The following is a 23,342-nucleotide window of genomic DNA, read 5'->3' as shown; positions in this document are numbered from 1 at the left end:
AATACCAAATAGGTTAAAATAGAAAAAAAATGTTTCAAATAAATAAATACATTACAATAAGTAGATAAAATGAAATTTAACACAGGGTTTTACAACAAAAGTTCAACGACTTTTCCTGGACTTTCAAGTCAATTTTCATGACCTAATCATTCATGTAATGTCTACATATACATGGTAAATCATATGAAACGTTTAAATTTATTGCAGCATATCATAAAGCACACAATAGTTTCAATTTATTTTTTTATATCTATGTAAAATAGTTGATGCTTACACAGCACTAATCATGTGAGATCATGTTTTTGACCAAGAAAAGAAAAGAAGTAAAAACAACTAACCTCAATTCCAATATACAGATATTTGTCAAACTACTTTTAAATAATCTTAAAAGTTTGTTAAACTAGTAATCGTAGATAAAAGTAGTTCTGTTGTAAAGTCGCGATCACACTGCACTTTTTGCTCCATAGACTTCTATTCATGCATGCGAATGCAACAGACAAAAAAACGCAAGCACGTGCTTCGCATTTCACTGCATTCAAAAGTTCAGGCTTGGTGTATTCTTACCTACGAAATCACATCAGGTGATTGCGTGAGAACATTCATTCATTTTCTTTTCGGCTTAGTCCCGTTATTAGTCTGAGGTTGCCACAGCAGAATGAACCGCCAACTTATGCAGCATATGTTTTATGCAGCGAATGCCCTTCCAGCTGCAACCCATTTCTGGAAAACATCCATACACACTCATTCACACTCATACACTACGGACAATTTAGCCTACCCAATTCACCTGTACCGCATGTCTTTTGACTGTAGGGGAAGCCGGAGCACCCGGAGGAAACCCACGCAAATGGGAGGAGAACATGCAAACTTTACACAGAAATGACAACTGACCCAGCATAAGCTCGAACCAGCAACCTTCTTGCTGTAAGGTGACGTCACTACCTACTATGCCACCGCGTCACCATGCGTGAGACCAATAGAAGATCATTTAAAATAAGAAATTTTAAATATGGAGCAATCGCTCACTGTTATTAATGTCTAATCATATTGTTTAACCCCGCCCCTTTTTCCCAGTACCATACAACAGAATTTTGCAAGCACAAGCTCTAGCATGACTGCAGCTTAAGTCGCTTTGGACAAAAATGTCTGCTAGATGACTAAATGTAAATGTAATTTCCATTACTTTTTTTAAAACCTTGTGGGGTTTTCTGTTTTAATAATAAGTAGATAAAATAAACAATTACCAATAAATAGATAAAATAATGAAACTGAATAGAAACATTTCCTAAATGATTATTTCACACAATGTAAAAACAGAAAAAGCACTGAAAGAGCAAAAATATCTTAAGTGGAACTAATATTCTTGCTTCGACTAGTTAAAACATGAAGTTTCCATAATATTCTTTAAAATCTTAAATCCAGGCAACATTCTGAATGGACCAATAACAAAAATACAGCTAATGTTATATTATTTTTGGAAGTTTGAGTCAACTATAAATGTTCATTTTTTTACTAGAAACTATTTAGATATTAAAATTAAATCCTTCCCAAAGGTTCTATTTGGGGATGGCATCTAAAGATTAAAAACAGAAGAAATTTTCCTACTACAAAGATTTTACCAGTCTCAAGGCTCAGTATTTTAAAAACACAAAATCAAATCTCTCAAAGTGCAACACGGTGACTCAGTGGTTATCACTGTCACCTCACAGCAAGAAGGTCGCTGGTTTGAGCCCCGGCTAGGTCAGTTGGCATTTCTGTGTGGAGTTTGCATGTTCTCCCTGTGTTGCCGTGGGTTTCCCCCACAGTCCAAAGGCATGCAGTAGAGGTGAATTGAATAAATAAATAGGCCGTAGTGTGTGTGAATGAGTGTGTATGGATACTTCCCAGTACTGGGTTGCAGTTGGAAGGACATCCGCTCTGTATAATATATGCTGGATAAGTTGGCGGTTCATTCCACTGTGACAATCTCTGATGAATAAAAGGTCTAAGCCAAAGGAAAATTAATTAATATACTTTAAAAACTTAAATCCAGGAAACGATAAGAATATACTAAAAACAAAAATACAGCTAATGTTATATAATTATTGGACTATAAATGTTCAAATAAACTTGATTATATTTAGATATTAAAATTAAATCCTTCACACAACAAAGGTTATATTTGGGGATGGCATCTAAAAGATTAAAAACAGAAGAAATTTTCTTACAAAGATAGATTTTACCAGTGTCAAGGCTCAGATGTATTTTAAAAATACAAAATCATATCTCCAAAAGTCCATTGCAGCCAGGCTCATTCATTTCAGATAACAACATCACATACTTGCACCATCAAGTGTGCAATGGATTATATGCACAGCTAATGTTTTTCAGCCAATGATGAACTTCCAGTGAAAGCTTAATGTGACTATTTTCAATTTCATGAGGTTCTTTTTACAGCATCGATGTTGTAATGTCATCCAAATATATTCAGTTAAACAGACTTAAGCATCGATTTGGTTGTTAAAGCGTAAAAAGAGACCACAGACCTTTTAAACACAGACGCCATTATTAGCAGCCGGCTAACCAGAAATTCGACTGAAAATACTGGAGTAAAATTAATTTCCATATTCCACATACAAGGCATGTAAAAATAGAATTTAATGTAGTGCTTCTTGTTCTTGCACTTTATATTGTATCTCATACTTTCTTTTAAAGTAATCAGATCTTAAATGCTGCATTCTTTCATGGGATGACAATTAACCAGAGGCCCTGGGGCTGGCTTATTGAAATTAAGTCCGTGTGCATATACCCCATTCTCTAGTCATAAACCTAATGTATTAAGTGTCCTAAATCAAGTCAAATGTATTAATATGATTTTATTGCACTTTAAACAAAGCGTCTCCAGCCATTCGAAAGCAGATGAACCATCACAAGACAGAAAACACAGCAACGACATGGTCAGAAAGCAAAAAACGTGACAAATTAGAAGTCTAAAGCCAGGTTCAAAACGTTGAGAATGAGAAATGAGAAAGCAAATGAAAATCCCCCACTGTCATAATCCAGTGCAAAACTCCCCGTTATTTAATAATTGATGAAGTTTTACTTCCTATTGCTGCTCATGTTAAGGTCTTCCTGAGCTTGAAATGGCACCAACTGCACCACTGGGAGTCCAACAGTATGTAACATTTGCACAGAGAAGAATAGCACGAGTACAATACGAAAGTGTTTGCGCAAGAGCTTTATAAAACAATATCACACTAAAACAATTATCTTAATTGGTCAAACATGATTCTTTTTTGTAATATTTAAATCCAACAATACATACTTGTCATGTCTATCAACAAATAAAGATGTTATGGCTCATATAATATGAACGACATGACAATTATAAACATTTCACAGTACAGTACTGCAAACGGCCTCATGATTACTCTTTTGACCGTCCAGTGCATGATCAATTTAATCACAACTGGACGTCAGAGGTATATTCTGATGGATATTCATTTTAAAGTTGAAAACAGTGTGTGCCAGAAAGCCTGCGACATGCTCATGCACATTTTAATAGTATATTTTTATGTTTTATATTAATGATATAACCACTGAGGTGTTTGAAAAGGGAAGATTGCTACTTTACAAAAAACTGTTGTGCGAATCACTCCCCTGAGAAAGGAAGAAATGGTTGTATAAAAATACTCCAATGCATTACACAAACTTGTTACATTCTTAGATGTATCAAAATGTAGCAATGGCATGTAAAAAAATGCATTTGTACTTTTTTCGGCTTGGCTTTAGAAAAGACACGGTCACATTCAGTCCTGCAGTAATACGACATCAACGTTGTCGTGAACTCCTTGCAGTAGCAGCTCGCCATCGAAAGTGATCACCTTCTTTCGCTTGGCCGCTTTCAGTGTTCCGACAAGAGCTTCAAAGAGATTGGCGCATTGGTCATCGTTAAACAAGACTCCGAATTTGACGCTGGTCTTCCCGTCTGCATCTGCGAGACAGAGAGAGTGGGTCAGGGATCACTGTAAATCATTTATTAACAACCCTGAATGTCTCCTATTAACATTCAAGCTCTTTTTAAAGCACACTGTTGAGGCAGTTGCTACTCTCAAAAATGAGCTGGATGAATCTGAGTGAATGTGCGAGCCAAAAACCACAATGCACTTGTGTATCGACTGACATACGTGCACCTAATGGTTTTTTCACCATTATTATCTCTGGTGTAGTATCATTGATATGGCAGCAAGGTTATTTGATTATTATGCCAGAATAAGAGCATATTTGCCTTATTGGCCAAGAAAATATCAACTTTTCATTTTCTGTCGGTCTTAAGATGTATCTACAGACGTGTCAAGCTTTAAATAGGAAGATTATCGAACCTCTCCGGTCATTTTTGACTGAGATGCTAATGGTCTAATCTGATTCAATGATGTATGCTAAGCTAAGCTAGTAGTGCTTGTACCCAGAGGTTGAATGGATTAAAAAAAGGAAAGATTCCTTTCAGAATTGTGGTCATAATTGTACCAGAAATTTCAGTTTCAACTGTGCTGCCATTTCCTTTTGAATTCCTCATCAGGTTAAGACCTGTCCTGCATTATTGAGTCTGACATGTAAAGACTTACATAAAAGCTCTTATGACAGACCTGTTACTCAATCACAGTTTCAACAAGATATATTTTGAAAGTCTAATTTACATCTCAGTGTTTCAGAATCATTTATTCATTCATTCTTTTTTGGCTTAGTCCCTTTATTCATTCTGCTGTGGCAACCCCTGATGAACCACCAACTTATCCAGCATATGTTTTACACTTTATTTTCAGAATAGTGATTCTGAAACAAAGGCGACACAATGGCTAGCACTGTCGCCTCACAGCAAGAAGGTCGCTGTTTCGAGTCAGTTGGCATTTCTGTGTGGAGTTTGCATTCCCCCCCTGTTGGTGTGGGTTTCCTCCAGGTGCTCCCGTTCCCCCACAGTCCAAAGATATGCGCTATAGTTCAATTGATAAACTAAATTAGCCGTAGCGTATGTGTGTGAATGCAAGAGTGTATGGGTGTTTCCCAGTTTTGGGTTGCAGCTGGAAGGGCGTTGGCTGTGTAAAACATATGCTGGATAAGTTAGTGGTTCATTCAAGAGACTAAGCCGAAGAAAAATGAATGAAAGAATTATATCTGCGCCACCAAACCAACAAGGTGCTTAGAGTGCGTCACCTTTTTCAGATTTTTTCCCAAATAAAGTTTGTGAAAAGAAAATTCTATGAAGAAAATAAATAATAATTTTACTTCCATAATCTTAATTTTCTCATTGGTAATTTGGTGACATTAAGCATGTGGTTAAGCAATGGTTTGGCACATTCCAATCAAATATTTAGTCAATTGGTACTACAAGACATACATACTAGGTAATTTTAAAATTCATCAAGATTTTCAAGTGAATGTTTTACTTAAACTGTTAATTAATATAATTTATACTAGAAAAAAAGACAAATAAAAGTATTTCATTCCTAACAATGATGTTGTTCACAAAAAGTACAAGACTTACTTTTACTGCCCAGTCGGCGGATTTCATCAATGAGCAGACTGACTTCATGTTCCACATTCATGTTTGTCTCTGGAAGTATACATTCATATAATTACTGTAAATGTCTTATTTTTCAATCAGTCTATACTGACTGAAGTCTATACTGATTGACTCACAAACTGGTAAATGAAAAACTTTAGGATAGTTTATTATTGGTTCATTAGTCAAATGAAAACTTGTTTTCAGTCATTAAAATGCTAAAAGTAGCACACAAGTGTACAATTTCTACTGTGAAATTGGAATATAATGCACTTTTTAATGTACTTTTAAAAGCACACTATTGAGCCAGCTGCTAATCTCCAAAGTGAGCAGCACCAATCTGAGTGAATATGCGAGCAAAAAACCACAATGCACTTGTGTGTCGACTGACAACTGACATTCGTGCACCTACAATTCTAGAATAGTTTTTTCCCCATGTTTATCTCCGAGTCTGGCGTAGTATTATTGAAAAGGCAGCAAGGTTACTTGATTATTATGCCAGAATTAGAGCACTGTTGCCATATCGGCTATGGATCTAACTACAGACGTGTCGATCCTTAAATGGAAATATCATCGAACAAAAGAAATTATGGAATATAAATGTGAAATTGAAATATAAAGTTTTAATTTAGAGTTAAAAAAAGATAAAAACATAAAGAAAGAAAATAAATGTTTACCCTGATTTGCACAAGATGCTCAACAAAATTACACCGAGTTTAACATTTGTTGATGCATATCAAAACTTTTGTCAGGAAATTTTTTATATTTTGACATATTTATTTGATGACTTAAAAAATGACTATTTTCAAAAACAATTTAAAATCATAATGCAGCCTCTCCAAATAAATAAACAAAAATAAATGAATGTATAGTTATTAAATCTATACACATCGCCACTATTGTTTAAATAAATGTTTTTATTCATTCGTCAGCAACATAATGCTTTTTTTAAGTACCCTCACCTTATCTTTCATGAAAATTTATAAGCACATAAAAATAGTACTTTATTAATTATTTTATATAAAAATACAAAAATATTATTACACTCTTATTTGGACATTTTCTCACAAAGTATAATGTAATGTATTTTTTTAATTTAATGAGGTCAACAACCAAGGCTATTTTTATGGTAAGAACATTTTAATAATAAATATACAATTGAAAACAACAAACAAATGAATACATAAATTTAATGAGATTTTTAGTGTTATGCATGATAAAAATTCTAAAAAAAAAATCCTGGTATCACTTTGTTTAAAATGTCCTTAAAATAGTTCATTTCGTTAAAAAAAGCCTTGTGGAATCATTAAAATCATGACAGACCAGTAAAATGTGTTTAACAGTAATGGGAGTTGTGCAATACAAATATTCTTCATCTTTAAGCAAAAAGGCATAAGTTAATCTTGTATGTCCAATACAACATCTGGTAAAAATCACCTGATCAAATCTAGTCTTAAAAAGGTCTTAACAATGAGATTTCAGGTCACATTTCATACAATTTATTATTTCCAATGCATCCCGCTCCTCTTGCCACTTATTTAAAATGGAAATGTTGATTAAAGTTCTCATCTCTAAAAGTGCGATTTCTCACAAAGTTTATAAAACCCTGAAAGAGACATGTTATTTGCATTTAACATACTTTCTGTATATATAAAATCTCCTTTTTGACATTTTATTTGATGCTGACTTACAAAATAGACTTAAAAATGTAAATGAGTAAGCTTGATGCAAGTTTGCATATGTAGACGTTATAGTCAAAAACAGAACACTGGAATAATAAACAATAGTTCTTTAATAGAGTCATAATCAGTCTTTGATTACAATAAACAATGCACGTGCTGAATAAACTGCTAAAGTGATTTAGACAAGCACGTTCTAGTCAAGCTTTACGCAGAGCGCCCTCTCTGGACGCGTTGGGAATAGCAACGCCGCACCCTACCGGCTTATTGCAGATGCTGACCATTCAAGGACTACTATTACTTATTTCGAATTTTGATGTAAAAAATAATACGCGTGGTCTCCCTTTTTTAACACCATACCGAGAGATAAAAACATAACGAGACGTAAAAAAATAAACGCCGTCACGGGTATCACAGAGCACGAGGATTATCATTTGATCAAAGCAATGCGGAAGTGCGAATCTTGACACTGAAAGTGGAAGAAATACGATAAACATTGTATCGAACTTAACCAGAAATCACACATAGTTTAAACTCAGTCAACAGATACAATCATTTCCATGAAATACACGCGAATAAATGAAATAGCAAATACTTTTGGTTGGAGGCATTCACAAGCGCCAGAGCTTGAATATATATACCGTATTATTAATACATAACTCCAACGAGAAAACATGTATTCGCATACATATTTGATTAATAACATAAACCATTTCAAAGGAGTTTTATGTTCAACCTACTTACCTCAGTGGTGGTTTTGTGCCGCCGCTCTGCAGACTATAGGCTGATTGAAATGAGAAAGCACTACCTTAGATGGCTTGGTGAGTGTGACGTCACATTCAACCTCTCTGTTATAGGTTAACCTAGTTGCAATGTAATTTGTTAACCTACAGTGAATTTTTGGGATAAATTTGGAAAGGTGCTGCCCGTAAATTAATGCCTCTTGGATGGCATAAATTAAGCTGTACAGTGTGTATAAGAGCTTCCGGACGTAATGTTTGATATATACAGTATAATAAGAGACTGGCGTGGTTTATGCCTTTAACTGCCTGCTCTACCACTTTCCAAATTTTCAGATATTGAGAAACAATGTTCATTTTGTGAAAACAGTGAGGATTTCTTATGTCACTTATTTGTTGTTTGTCAGAGTGTGCAATCATTTTGGAATTATTTTGTTTTTCTGGGTATTCTACTAAAATAATATGTTGGTAACACAGAATGCAAAATAAATGGTTTGTTATTTTGAAAATGGTGATTAAAACATTAACAATTTTGTTAATTTAATTATTTTAGATGGTAAATCCACAAATTTAGACTTTCAAAATCTCCTTTATATAAGTTTTTTTTTTTTATCAACGAATTTACTCAGTAAATGAAGTCTCTCAAAGCTGTAAAAATGTAAAAGCTCTTGTAAGCTATTATGAATCTGTTTTTGGTGTCTTGTGAATGTCTTCCATTTGTTTTTGTTCTGTTTTGTTTTGCGTTTATTTATTTATTTGAATTTCAATTATCTTTGGATTTTTTGTTTGTTGCCTGTTTTGCTGTATTTGTTGATTATTAATGCACAATAAAAATAAAAAAATTAAAATAACTGCCTGCTCTACCAGATTGTTGACCATATTTTGTCTGTTTTAAATAATGGTTTACACACACAGCATTGTTGGTTAACAAAAAAAATCAATCAAACATAATCCTGTTGCTCTACTACACTTGATTTTGGTTTTATTGTAAAAAAGAAAAAAAAATATGTTAAACAAGAATCTGAAATATTTTGTGGCATACTTCAAAAAATAAAGATGATTTATTCATTCATTCAGTCATTTTCTTTTCAGCTTAGTCCCTTTATTAATCCGGGGTTGTCACAGCGGAATGAACCGCCAACTTATCCAGCAAGTTTTTTTTACGCAGCGGATGCCCTTCCAGCTGCAACCCATCTCTGGGAAACATCCACACACCCATTCACACACACACTCATACACTACGGACAATTTAGCCTACCCAATTCACCTTTTCTGCATGTCTTTGGACTGTGGGGGAAACCATTGCACCCGGAGAAAACCCACGCGAATGCAGCGAGAACATGCAAACTCCACACAGAAACGCCAACTGAGCCGGGGCTCGATCCAGCGACCCAGCAACCTTCTTGCTGTGAGGCGACAGCACTACCTACTGCGCCACTGCCTCGCCCTAAAGATGATTTAGTATTTAAAAATGTTTGATTTTGAATATTTGTTTTAATAAATTGGTCTTTCACTTCATATTTTCAGATTTTTCATAGTATATGTAATAATTCCAGTACTTTTACCATAAATCGACATATCTGCAATTTGGTAGAGGCTGATATTTTTTAAATTATGTTTTTTTCTCAGTTTTTCTCAGTCTCTTTGGTACATTTTTCAGATCAGAATGGCAAAACAGTAAGTGCATTTCACAAAACAACACATAGAAAAAGCAAATGACCATTACCTGCAAAAGCCAGTCTCTTGCTCAAAACCCTTAGTTCAACTCTCAAAACTGCATTTCTGTGTCAGTGCTGTCAGAATGACACTTGTGTCATTGTCTATGGATAAGACAAACAAGTCAAATTACTTAGTCATGTTATCAATATAACAGTATACTTTGGAGGGATGTTCTGATGTAAACTATGACAAATTTTTCTTTCTCTATTTATTTTTGCTCGTTGTACTGAAATTAGTTGACAGATTATGTCATTTTGATACCGATAGAATTTACTGTGACCATTTATGTGAAGCTGCTGACACAAACTACATTGTAAAAGTGCTATACAAATAAAGGTGAATTGAATTGAATTATATAACTACATTATTTACAGTAATTATTGTTTTGACGTCATAATAATTACCAACGACGAGTACTTTTACAACATTGTGTATTATTGCACTTTGTACAGAATGTGATGTTTCATCTACTGAACACAAGATGGCAGTATAGAGCAATTTATATCAGGTTAATCATTTGTAGCAAGAATGAAAAGCTTACATGATTTTCTATATTCGATAATACACAACAAAATAGATAGACAGACAGACAGACAGACAGACAGACAGACAGATAGAAAGATAGACAGACAGACAGACAGACAGATAGACAGATAGACAGATAGATAGACAGACAGACAGACAGACAGACAAACAGACAGATAGACAGAAAGATAGATAGACAGACAGACAGACAGACAGACAGACAGACAGATAGACAGATAGACAGATAGATAGATAGATAGATAGATAGATAGATAGATAGATAGATAGATAGATAGATAGATAGATAGATAGATAGATAGATAGATAGATTGTTTTTGAACATTGTATTGAATATCATCTACTAAACACCAGATGGCAGTATGAAGCAATACTTTGTATTTGTTTAGTACTGCTCATATATCTATGATTACTGATAATTTATAAATGAGAAAATAAAATTTAGGCATACTTAATTTTCTTTCTGTTTTCGATAACAAAAAAAATCCTATAAACTGACAGACAGACAGTGTGCGCTACAATCTGCTGAAAGGCGCATGCGTACAAAAATGACGGGCCGTCCTTACGCAAGAAACTCGACTTATGACTGATGGTGCCAGTTTTGTGTGGAGTAGTGTGGGAATTGTGGTTTTCTGTGCCCGACTGTTCTTTTGTAGTTTATAACGTTTTACGTAATTACGTAAGGGGGTCGGTAACTACACCGTCCAACCGGCTTGGCTTAAAAAGAAACGGGTTCGCCTCTTATTAAAGGTCGTAGTCCTGTCTTGAGCTGTGTCAACACTTGAGCATGCTCTCCAGGCTCGTGGTTCCTTTGGGACATAGTTAATTTCATAAATATATATCATATATTTTTTCATTTGGAAGTCAGAAGACACTTGTAATGTCTCATCTTCAAGAGAATTCGCGGTGGCCCCGAGTTTCAAAGTTCACTTTATCAGCCTGTGCTGCAGCTGTGGCAGAATTGGGTAGATGCATTTACATTCATTCATTTCATTTATAAGAAACATATAGCCTAGCTACTTAACCTTTGTAGTTAAAAAATATATATGTATAATTAAATAAATGTATCTTTAAGCAAATAATATCTATACATTTGTATTCATTGATATCTGCCTAATGTATTTGAATATTTTTTTTGTCTACTTTCTGTTTTATTAATAATATTTTTGTTTAGTCACATTCCCCCTGGATCTTACCAAAACCAGACTCCAGATCCAGGGTGAAGGCAGATCTGGAAAGAATGGTGGAAGCGTACAGACTCAGAAATACAGGGGCATGTTGAGCACAGCTGCAGGTATAGTGCGAGAAGAGGGGCCCTTGAAACTGTGGCAAGGGGTCACACCAGCTATCTACAGACATATAGGTAACGTGTTATGAACTTTATTCACAACTACATCAATGCACAAACCAAAATCTTAATTAACTTAATCTTTAGCTGCATGTGCAAAAAAAAAGCTAAATTAGTAATAATATTTAGTATGAATACTGTTATAATGGTGAGTCATGGCCAGGGGCGGTTTTAATGATTTTAGAGCCCTAAAAAATTCCAGCCAAGGAGCCCAAAAGTTCTAAAGTGCACCTTTTGTACTTTCACAACTAAACATAATAAATGAACTATTTTTCACTGTACAAAATATGATAGAAAACAATGTGTTATATAATTTATAGCATCATTTATACTTCTTGGTATTTATTTGGGGCCCCCTAGATTTCCTGGAGCTCTAAGCGGCTGCTTACCTTGTTTATTGTTTAAGTCTACCCCTGGTCATGGCTAAAATATGGCTAATTTATTTTATTAAAATAAATCAATAAAAGAAACTGGATGATTATGATAAATATATAAACCTGGAATTCCTGTTGTACCACAAATGCACATCATGTCAAAAATCCTAATCCAGGCCTTTATGAAAGTCTTTTTTTCTATTAAACATAAAATAAGATATTTTGAAGAATGTTGGAAACTTGTATTGGTACTGACATCAATATAGTAAAAAGTCAATGGCTACCAGTTTCAAGCATTTTTCTAAATATATTCTTTTATATATTTTTCTTTTGTTTGACAGAAGAAAGACAATCATATGTATTTGGAACATAATGGCGGAATTAAAATTTAAATTTTAATAAAGTAAAAAGACTTTTAAACTTTTTATTAATTTTTAAATATATCCATTCACAAACCCTATAACCCTCACAAAGAATAGAACAAAACATAGCTGTCGATCACTTCAGTCTAAAATTACAAGTGTTTGGAGAAACATGGCAATGTTAATAATGATAATAATAATAACAACAACAACAAAAGTAAATAAATAAAAGGTAACGCTTTATTTTGATGGTCCTTTTGAGTATTAGTAGACTGTCTGCTTAATATCTGTTGAAACTGCTTCTTCAACACACATAACCAACTATAAGAAACTTTGCAAGTACATGTCAACTAAACCAAATAAATAATTAAAAAATATATAATAAATTATATATACATATGTTTGTAGGGTATTACTCAATATGATCAACATAATCAATAAAGGGGTGCCATATCTGATACAAGTGTTTACATGATCCTCTTAAAGAGTATAACATTTTTTCAAGGTAAAGACAAGACATTATCTCTCTGGTCCATTGAATACCGGTGGGTGGAAGGTTATCTTTACATTTAAAGCTGAATTGCTCTACATGCTAAAAGAGAAGAGAAGGCAAGAATAGTACACTTTGACGCAGAGAAACATGAGTCTTTTGGGGTGATTCTAAATAATGCCACAAGTGGTTCCGGCTCTAATTATATTGAAGCACAACAGAAAGGGTATTGAATATTGATCTGCTATAGTTTTCAAGTTTATTTCAAATCTGAATGTGCCTGGCATCAATGAATTTGCTTTAAAGCTGTGTTTTTAATATATGGAACTTGTGTATGTACTGTAGATAAAATACAGACATTTTTAAATCTATTTCTGACCTTTGAAATTCCTCATCTTCAGTGTATTCAGGCGGCAGGATGCTGGCCTACGAACAGATGAGGGAATCTGTCTTGGGAAAATCTGAAGATGGCATTTTTCCAGTTTGGTGAGGGAAGAAAACATGTCTGAAATGGAACAGAAAAGTGATTAAAGAATGGCTCAGCACTTGTCCTGTTATGTTCACAGGAAAGCAGTGATCGCCAGTATGATATCAGGTGCTTTGGGTCAGTTCATAGCTAGTCCAACTGACCTAGTGAAAGTTCAGATGCAAATGGAGGGCAGGCGACGACTAGAAGGGAAGCCGCCGAGGTGAGACATGAATAATGACTGATAAGTCTTCTCTAAAAGACTGCTTGTTCTAAATGTTTTGAAGAGAAGCCTATTTAGCTCACCAAGATTGCATTTACTTGATCAACGAAACAGTAAACCGAAACAAAATGTGAAATTTAACAATTTAAAATCACTGTTTTCTTTCTGGATGTACTTTAAAAGGGATTGGTTTGTCTTCAGTGTCCTTCACAATCCATCAGAAATTCTGATATGGCTTGATATTATTATCAGTGTTAAAAACTTTAGGGCATACTAAACCATAAAATGCTACCAAATGAAATTGTTAATTAAATTCCATAATTAAATAAATTTGTTCAAGAGTGAAGTGAAGACATTTATAATGTACAAAACAAGAGATTTGATTTCAAATAAATGCTTTAATTTTGGTCCTAATTTTTTAACCAAACTGTGAAGAATCGTGAAGATGTACTAATAATAGAAGAGTACTAATAATAATGAAGACTGGAGTAATAATGCTAAAAACACAGCTTTGAGTCACAGGAATAAATGAATTTGTGTGGGTTTCCTCCGAGTGCTCCGGTTTCCCCCACAGTCCAATGACATGTGCTATAGGCGAATTGGGTAAGCTAAATTGTCTGTAGTGTATGTGTGTAAATGAGTGTGTATGGATGGTTTCCAGTGAAAGGTTGCAGCTGGAAGGGTATCCGCTGCGTAAAAAAACATATGCTGGATAAGTTGGTAGTTAATTCCTCTGTGGCGGCCCCAGATTGATAAAGAGACTAAGCCGAAAATAAAATGAATGATTGAATGAATGAATTAGTAGTTTGTAAGTATTTTTGCCAAAGCGGTCTAACTGGCATTGGTATTATGTGAAGGATACTGGCAACAAAGGACCCAAATGCAGGTTTATTACAAGAATGGTCAGGCAGGCAATGCTCAACAGGGTCAAACAGATATACAGAGAATCCAGAATCGTAGTCGAAGAACCGGTGAATGGTCAACCATGGCGGCAAGCCAGGTAAACAGACAAAGCAAGGTCAAACAAGACAAGGGAAGGGAAGGGAAACGTAAAGTTCACTAAACAGGGTCCCACTTTATATAAAGTGGCCTTAACTAATATGTACTTACACAGAAATTAATAGTTTGTTACAATGTACTTATTGTAAATACATGTATTTACTGTGTACTTATGCTTGATTAAATACATGTATATAATTACATCTGTAATTAACTTTTGTAATTACATTTGTAAATACACTTTTGACCATCCCTTACACCTTAACCCACCCTTAAACCTACCCATGCCACCAAACCTGTCCATATCCTAACCTCTATCCCAACTCAAAAGCACCACAAGTGTTCTCAAATACATTATAAACACAGTAAGTACATTGTATTTATTTTTTATGTAAGTACATAGTAGTTAAGGACACCTAATATAAAGTGGGACCCTAAACAGATAAACAAAATTCAGCCCAGATGAGTGCGTGAGTGTTGTTTATATAGTTTTTGAATCCGTCCATGAATAGCTTCAGCTGTGTGTGCTTACAATCAGCGGAAAGCAGGAACCGGTGTGTGCGATGTGCATGCTGGGGTTGCAGTTCTTTAATCATCAGAGAAGGATTGCCATTTCAGAGTGGAAGCAAACTGTGATTTATTTAATGAAATATTTCCAAATCAGACTTTTTTATTCAGTGGATTAACTTGGATTAATTGTTCACCATAAGACTAACAATGCCTGCTAGACAAGTAAAAATGACAAATTGTGATTTAATGCAGATTTTAAAACTACATTTAATAGGAAAAGTTATTTTAACTTGTTGTAATATTCCACAATTTTACAGTATTTGTAAGTTGGTTTTGTTTACAAACATTGTCAGTCAATGACAACACTGTGTTTTTTAAAGTACTAAGTTGTCTGCGTATTTTAAGAGCTCTGACTGAGACAAGATCACAACTGAGCATTTTTTAGATAAGTGCTGAGATTTCCAAAAACGCTTCAGTGGACACGTGCCCTTACTGTATTTTTGATCAAACAAATGCAGTCTTGGTGGACAGAATAGACTTCTTTTAAAGTCATTTAAAAAATCCTACTGATCCCAAACCAGTTTTACCAGTAACGTGTGTGTTCATTCTAATCGACAGGGTACGTGGAGTTTATCATGCTTTTACAAAGATCGTCGCACAAGGAGGAATACGAGGTCTTTGGGCCGGATGGGTTCCCAATGTTCAGAGAGCCGCACTGGTCAATCTAGGAGGTACAGAAGTCATAAACGTAACCACAAAAAAAGCATCTCAAAAGTCATTAAATAAGCTTTCCATTGATGTGTGGTTTCTTAGGACATGGGAATTTTTGGCCAAATGAAATGTAAATACTAAGAAAATACAGTGGGAAATTGACAACAAATGTTCTCATGGAAGATTATTTTTAGTAAGTGGACCTATTATGGACCTTTTAACAAGACGTAAAATAAGTCTCTGATGTCCCTAGAGTGTGTGTGAAGTTTCAGTCCAAAATAATGTAATGTGTATTTATATAGCGCATTTATTTTGTATGGCCATACACCCAAAACGCTTCACAATCATGAGGGGGGGTTTCTCCACACCACCACCAGTGTGCAGCATCCACTTGGATGATGCGACGGCAGCCACAGAACAACGGCGCCAGTGCGCTCACCACACACCAGCTATTGGTGGAGTGAAGTGACAGTGATAGAGCCAATTCGGTGAGCCGATAGAGGGACTTTGGCCAGGACACCGGGGTTACACTCCTGCTCTTTCACAAGAAGTGCCATGAGATTTTCAATGACCACAGAGAGTCAGGACCTCGGTTTAACGTCTTATCCGAAAGACGAAATCCGAAAATAACACACAAATAATGTTTTAGAACTCTTTCAAACCCCTTTTAGGCTTTGATCCAAATAGTGCCATTTTTGTTTATTGTTGCTTTAAATTCAAATGAGGTTGTGTTCCCAGCCCTCTTTTCAAAAGAAGGCGGAGCTACCTGGCAGATTCAAAACTCTAAAGGCTGATTTATATTTCTGCGTCAAGCGCACGTGTATGGTCCGTCACAGCCTTCATGTGGTCGCAGACCCCTCGCAGTGGCATGAGAATGTCAATCAAAGTGTTTCTGCAGACTGTTTTTATGAAGTGTGCTTTCAGCTGTTTAAACCCCTTATAAAATGTTTTTTGCATAATAGGTCCCCTTAAATATTCAAATGATTTTTGAAATTAATCGTCTTGACTTGATGTAGTTCTTTTGTAATTTACCCATGCAACATAAGACTGGTTTTGTGGTCCAGGGTGACAATTTTTCCAAACATCTACACTGTAAAATACAATATGATCAATTAGTCATGACAGCAAATGTGTTTAATTCATTGTAACTTATTAAACAAAGTTAATCATGTTCCAAGTTAATTTTATGTTACGCAAGCTGTTTTAAGTCTGTTTAACATAATATAAGTTCAATGGACTCATACAGTGAATTTGATTCAGCTTAAAAATTGAATGCAGCCAGGATTTGTTTACAGTGTACTGACATTTTCAAAATCAACCTTTTCATCTTGATTTAATCTTTAGATCTCATGACGTACGATACAGTGAAGCATTTTCTGCTGAGAAACACCTCCATACCGGACAACAGCATCTGTCATGGATTGTCAAGGTGAAATTCTGTAGCGCCGCTAATGTTGACAGAAGTAATAACATCACGTTTAATAGTCTGTTTCAAAACATTTCCTAGCATATGCTCGGGATTGGTTGCTGCTACTATGGGAACACCGGCGGACGTGGTGAAAACTAGAGTCATGAACCAGCCTCGGGATTCAAACGGGAGGTTCGTTTAGTGTAGTGTGTGTCGTTTTAATATATTAAACACAATATTGTTTATAATGGGGTTTTATTCTTCTGTTTGAAGGGGTCTTCTCTACAGAAATTCTACTGACTGTCTGGTTCAGTCGGTCCGAAGAGAAGGATTTTTTTCTCTATATAAAGGATTTCTTCCAACGTGGTTTAGAATGGTAATGTGATGTTTAATTATTTAGGTTATTTTATTCTCATTTGTTGTTATTCTAACTGTGCTTTTGTTTGCAGGCTCCCTGGTCTTTGACTTTTTGGCTTACATTTGAGCAACTGAGACGAGCAATGGGAATCAGCTCATTTTAATGATTTTTGATGAAGTGTTTGTTTAATTTGTATCTTTAAACCGTTACTTGCTGACATTCCACTCTTTATTCAATTGTTGGGCACTAGTATGAGAAAAAATACTTTTTTACATCACTAGTATGAGAAAATACAAGGTTTCTTGGATAAATAAAATATGTTACAGACCTTTATTTGTGGTCTCTTTTTTAAAAAAACTTTAGTATTGCGGAAATGTATTATATTAGAATCTAATATAAAAGTAAAGTAACATAACATTATTTATGTTACGGTAAAGTAACATAAATAAAGTAACTTTTTTAAAATAGCTAAAAGTGTTGTTTAGTTGCATTTTAAGGAAAGTAATGATAAATTATGTGTTATTTTTGTAAGTAAAATAGTAAGATATGCTCAAAAATGTCATTTTTTTAGAAAGTGGTTATTTAATAATGACTGGATTAATACTATTGTTTATAAATGTAGAAAAAAAGCATCCTAAACTGGTTTAAGTGGGTTTGCTGGTCTTGAATTGTTTAATCCAGTCTCCCAGTCTGGCAAAACAGGTTATTTTAATATTGGAATGTGTTTGTATATTTTTAATTAGCTTTAATTTTATATTATTATTATTATTATTATTATTATTATTATTATTATTATTATTATTATTGTTGTTAATATAAGTAATTGTATTTTTATAAAGTTAAAGTGCAAGTTAAATTTTTTTCAACACATTTCTAAATATTATAGTTTTAATAACTAATTTATAATAACTGATTTATTTTATCTTTGCCATGATGACAGTAAATAATATTTGACTAGATATTTTTCAAGACACTTCTGTACAGCTTAAAGTGTCATTTAAAGGCTTAACTAGGTTAATTAGGTTAACTAGGCAGGTTTGGGTAATTAGGCGAGTTAAAATTTAAAGCTTGAATGGGCTAATAATTGACCTTAAATGGGTTTCAAAATATTAACAACTGCTTTTATTCTATCTGAAATAAAGCAAATAAGACTTTCTCTAAAAGAAAAATGTTATTAGACATACTGTGAAAATGTACTTACTCTGTTCAACATTATTTGGGAAATATTCAAAAAAGAAAAGCAAATTCAAAGGGGGGCTAATAACTCTGACTTCATCTGTAAATCCACGTGCATTTTGTATGTACATACAGCTGAAGTCAGAATTATTAGCCCTTCTGTAAAATTTTAAGTCTTTTAAAAATATTACTCAAGTGTTAATGGAGATAATATATTTAATAACTAATAGTTTTAATAACAATAAACAATACACAATAGTTTTAATAACTAATTTCTAATCTTTTATTTTTTCTTTGCCATGCTGACTGCACATACTATTTTCCTACTTACTTTACAAAATACTAGTATTCAACTTAAAATGTAAATATGTTAACTAGCCAAGCTTGGTTACGGTTCTTTAGACAAAATAGAAAGAAATCACAATGGAGCTAATAATATTGACCTTAAATTATTATTATCTTTTTACATTTTTTTTATAAATATGGCATTTTTCCTGCCGAATTAATAGAAATAAGGCATTTCGCAAAAGAAAAAAAGAAAGGAAAATATATATATAAATATTTTAAAAAACTGAAAATGTCCTTGGTCTGCTATTCATTTTGACTTCAACTGTATATAGCCTAGAATACCAGCTAAAACTTCAGTCTGTAATTGATATGTAACTATAAACTGGTATTTTTAACATGTAAACTGCACTTTTCTGTATATTTATTTGAAAATTTTGTGATGAGCAACTTTTTTTCTTTTAGAGAAATTGTAGATTTTTACCTCAGGCAGTTCGAAATAACTAACCGAGTGTATTATACCAACATGACAGCAGTTTCATGTAGTATTATTTGTAGAAAGTGTTACGTTGTAATATTTCGTGTCCTAAAAGAACCGCTAGAGGGCAACCAATCCCAAGTAATTTAACCCGGAACGTAAACAGCGACTCATTTCCGGTCTGGCGATTTTTTTTCCACGTTGAGCAAAATGGCAACGCCGGGCAGCGGCTCGTCCAGGCGTTTGGTTCAGTATGTGATCGTCCGGTCAGACCTGATCCACAGTTTATCGTGGCCTTTAGGAGCGGTTATAACGCAAGCCTGTCACGCGGCCACTGCAGCCATTCATTTGCACTACAGTGACCCTGACACTCAGCAGTATCTGGCGGAGCTGGACAGCATGCATAAAGTAGTGCTGCAGGTCAGTTCTGATTGCCAGCAGTATTAACAGAATAAATTAAGATTCAAACATTTACGTACACACACCATTTTGAAGGATATATTAAATAACAATGATCCTAATGTATTCTCTGTATTACATTTTGAATTTTCATAGCTTAAAAGAATCAATGTCCACATATTTTTGATTACCGTTAAGATAGTAAATTGCCTTTTGTTACAGTTTTGAACTACTTTGACAATAAGCAGGAAATGTTCATGGGCAGTAACTTCACCAAATGAAAATGGTCTATATACACCAGGGGTGTCCAAACCTGGTCCTGGTGGGCCGGTGTCTATAGATTTTAGCTCAAACTTACCTCAACACACCTGCATAGATGCTTCTTGAAAGCCTAGCAAGAGCTTGATTAGCTAACCCAGGTGTGTCTGATTGGCGTTGGAATTAGACTTTGCAGTACACCGGCCCTCCAGAACCGACTTTGGACACCCCTGATACACACATTCTGAAGTGTTTTGAGTAGTTTTTAGTTCATAGAAACGTAATTTCAGATTTACCAGTTTAGCCTGTGGAATGAATGAAACTTAATTGAATTTGCTTTGATGATTGCTTTGTCAAATAAAAATATTTATAAGAAAACAACAAAATAATATCAGTGACATTTTCTAGCTCAAATGAATTATACTTGCAGAAATGCCAGTAGGTTTGACTTTGAATATACTGTTTATCGTAAAAAAAAAAAAAGTCACAAAATTTGGTGAAATAAAAAAAAAAAAAACAGCAACTCTGGTATGACTTGATAATTAAACAGGTTTTTTTGATACCTGAAGATGCTCCATACATACTCATACCCTATAAATATGGGACTATTCATTCATTCATTCTCTTGTCAGCTTAGTCCCTTTATTAATCCAGGGTCACCACAGCGGAATGAACCGCCAACTTATCCAGCAAGTTTTTACGCAGCAGATGCCCTTCCTGCCGCAACTCGTCTCTGGGAAACATTCACACACACACACTACCGACAATTTAGCCTACCCAATTCACCTGTACCACATGTCTTTGAACTGTGGGGGAAACCGGAGCACCCGGAGGAAACCCACGCGAAGGCAGGGAGAACATGCAAACTCTACACAGAAACGCCAACTGAGCCGAGGCTTGAACCAGTGACCTTCTTGCTGTGAGGCGACAGCACTACCTACTGCGCCACTGCCTCGCCAATATGGGACTATTTTTGAAGCTATTTCTTTTTTATATACATATCGTCTGGTTTAAAATGAAAGTGGACTGAACAAATTGTCATGGTAACATGGTAAAACAACAATTTAAACAAAAAAAATCTATATTTTTCCCCTCACAGGCACCAGACGAGGCCTCTCTGTCCACTCTCTCCAGTACTCTAGAGGAAAAAGACATCGCACACAAACTGTGGATGGAGCAGCCTGAGAACATCCCCACATGTTTGGCACTGAAACCGTACCCTAAAGAGACTGTGCAGCCCTATCTGAAAAAATTCAAGCTTTTCGAATGAACTCTCAACATAAAGACTCCTCACAATGAAAGAAAGAAGGTGCTGGAACAGCTTTATCATCACGCCTTTGATTTTCTACATCTACATTGTGTGCTGGTAATATCTGCACAATAGGATGGACTTTTTGTTTATGCTGGAATCAAAATAATGAAGTGTTCTGATGACCCTGACCCACTGGAAGAGGTTTTGAAAGAACAAATTAATTAAATTAATGAATGACTAATTATGTAAGACTATAATAGTAATTAAATAAAGTTCCAAGAAAGCTGAATAGCTCTAAACTGTTTTTTTTTAGTGAATCATTAAGCAACTGGTGAAGCTTCATTCTTGAATAAATAACTCCTATGAATTGATTCTTTTTAGTGAATCAAAAAATTAGATCATGAACTGTGAGGGTTGATTCTTGAGCGAATGACTCTTATGAGCTGGTTATTCAGTGAATCAAAATGTTCATTATGACCAAGTGAGCTTGATTAAAAAACAAATGACTCCAATAAGCTTGTGAATCAAAAGATTTCTTCATCACCAACAAATCTTGAAGAATGACTCCCATAAGCAAGTTATTTTTAAGGAGTAAAAAGTTCTGTCATGACCAGTAAAGTTTGATTCTTGAGCCAATAAAGTTTATGAGCTTGTTATTTAGTGAATCAAAGTTCTTTATGACCAATTGAGCTTGATTCTAAAACAAATGACTGCTTTAGATTCATTATTTTATGTGAAGCAAAAGCTTTTTCAGCAGCGAAGCTTGATTTTTGATTGAATGACTCCCGTTAGCGAATTCTTTTGAGTGGGAGGAAAAGTTCCATCGTGACCAGCACAGTTTGATTCTTGAGTAAATAAAGTTAATGAGCCAGTTTTTTAGAGAATAAAAAAGCTCATTTGACCAATTGAGTTTGATTCTAAAACAAATGATTTCTTTAAACTGGTTCTTTTTACGGAATCAAAAGGGTTCTTCATCATCAGTGAAGCTCGACTCTTGAATGAATGACTCCCATAAGCAAGTTCTTTTAAGTGAGTCAAAAAGTTCTGTCATGACCAGCAAAGTTTGAATCTTGAGCAAATATGAGCCGAACTTTTTGATTCACTAAACAACCACCTCATACGAATGACTCATACGTATGAGGTGGTTGTTTAGTAAATCAAAAAGTTGATTATGACCAACTGAGCTTGATTCTAAAACAAACGACTCCTTTAAGCTGGTTCTTTTAAGTTTTGAAACTTTTTTTGTGAATCAAAAATATCTAGTGAAGCTTGATTGTTGTCCAATTCACTCATGTGAGCCATTTTTAAAATGTATTTACATTTTTTTTGAGGATGTCAAAAAAGATAAGATATATAACAATAAGTATATACATTATATACACACACACACACACACACACACACACACATATATATATATATATATATATATATATCACTGAAATGCTCACGGCGACCAGAGTTCAATGCACGGCTTGAGGACCTTTGCTGATCCTCCCCCCCTCTCTCTGCTCTCCATGTATTCCTGTCTTATCTCTACTGTCCTATATAATAAAGGTGGAAAAAACCCCTAAAATATACAGTATCTGAAATAATAATAATGTATGACCAGTAAAACATGGCTCTCAAACTACTGACTCACATGCGCCAGTTCATTTCAGTCAGTCACAAAAAGGACTATTACATTTAGGACGACTTAATAAATCAAGTTGGAAAAAACAGATGATGAAGTTTCCTTTATAAGCAGTTGTTCCTCCAAATTCAAAACAATCATAAATCATATAACGCTTCCTTAAATATAATGATGGCACTGGCAGTACTGTTTTTACATGGTGCTTTATTGCAATGTGTTGCATTCTCACATTCATGGATGTTATAGAGATTTGTTAGTCAAAGCATAATTTCCTTCAAGGTATGTATCTTCACCTTGGAAAAGCAACAAAGGGGCCATATGCACGAGGTGTGAGTGAATGTTTCTTGTTTGTGTACGTGTATGCAATGTGTGTAAAATGTATGTGTGTAAAC

General features: G+C 34.5%; 3 protein-coding genes and 1 long non-coding RNA gene across 4 annotated transcripts in view; 2 read left to right on the top strand and 2 right to left on the bottom strand.

The window, feature by feature from the left end:
• Window positions 1-1,605: 1,605 nt before the first annotated feature.
• On the bottom strand, window positions 1,606-8,008 carry abracl (ABRA C-terminal like). Its single transcript, NM_213642.4, is given in 4 exon segments — window positions 1,606-1,943; window positions 2,282-3,973; window positions 5,522-5,590; window positions 7,963-8,008. Coding segments are annotated over 2 exon segments (246 nt in total). The 5' UTR covers window positions 5,583-5,590; window positions 7,963-8,008; the 3' UTR covers window positions 1,606-1,943; window positions 2,282-3,788.
• A 2,987-nt stretch (window positions 8,009-10,995) lies between these two features.
• slc25a27 (solute carrier family 25 member 27) lies at window positions 10,996-17,802 on the top strand. The gene is given in 9 exon segments (NM_200341.1): window positions 10,996-11,185; window positions 11,395-11,583; window positions 13,196-13,280; window positions 13,361-13,483; window positions 15,611-15,723; window positions 17,048-17,132; window positions 17,211-17,303; window positions 17,385-17,487; window positions 17,561-17,802. Coding segments are annotated over 9 exon segments (948 nt in total). The 5' UTR covers window positions 10,996-11,100; the 3' UTR covers window positions 17,633-17,802.
• Window positions 14,638-23,342, bottom strand: part of LOC147839397 (uncharacterized) — a 765,501-nt gene continuing 756,796 nt past the window's right edge. The window contains exon 3 of the long non-coding RNA XR_015518830.2: window positions 14,638-14,778. This is a non-coding gene — a long non-coding RNA (uncharacterized LOC147839397). The remainder of the gene's footprint in view (window positions 14,779-23,342) is intronic.
• On the top strand, window positions 19,603-21,606 carry ptrhd1 (peptidyl-tRNA hydrolase domain containing 1). Its single transcript, NM_001030275.2, is given in 2 exon segments — window positions 19,603-19,828; window positions 21,165-21,606. Coding segments are annotated over 2 exon segments (381 nt in total). The 5' UTR covers window positions 19,603-19,618; the 3' UTR covers window positions 21,336-21,606.

The sequence above is a fragment of the Danio rerio genome, chromosome 20 (assembly GCF_052040795.2).
Source record: "Danio rerio strain M-AB ecotype USA chromosome 20, GRCz13ab, whole genome shotgun sequence".
NCBI classification, from domain to species: domain Eukaryota; kingdom Metazoa; phylum Chordata; class Actinopteri; order Cypriniformes; family Danionidae; genus Danio; species Danio rerio.
This window is presented reverse-complemented; position numbering and strand designations above follow the sequence as displayed.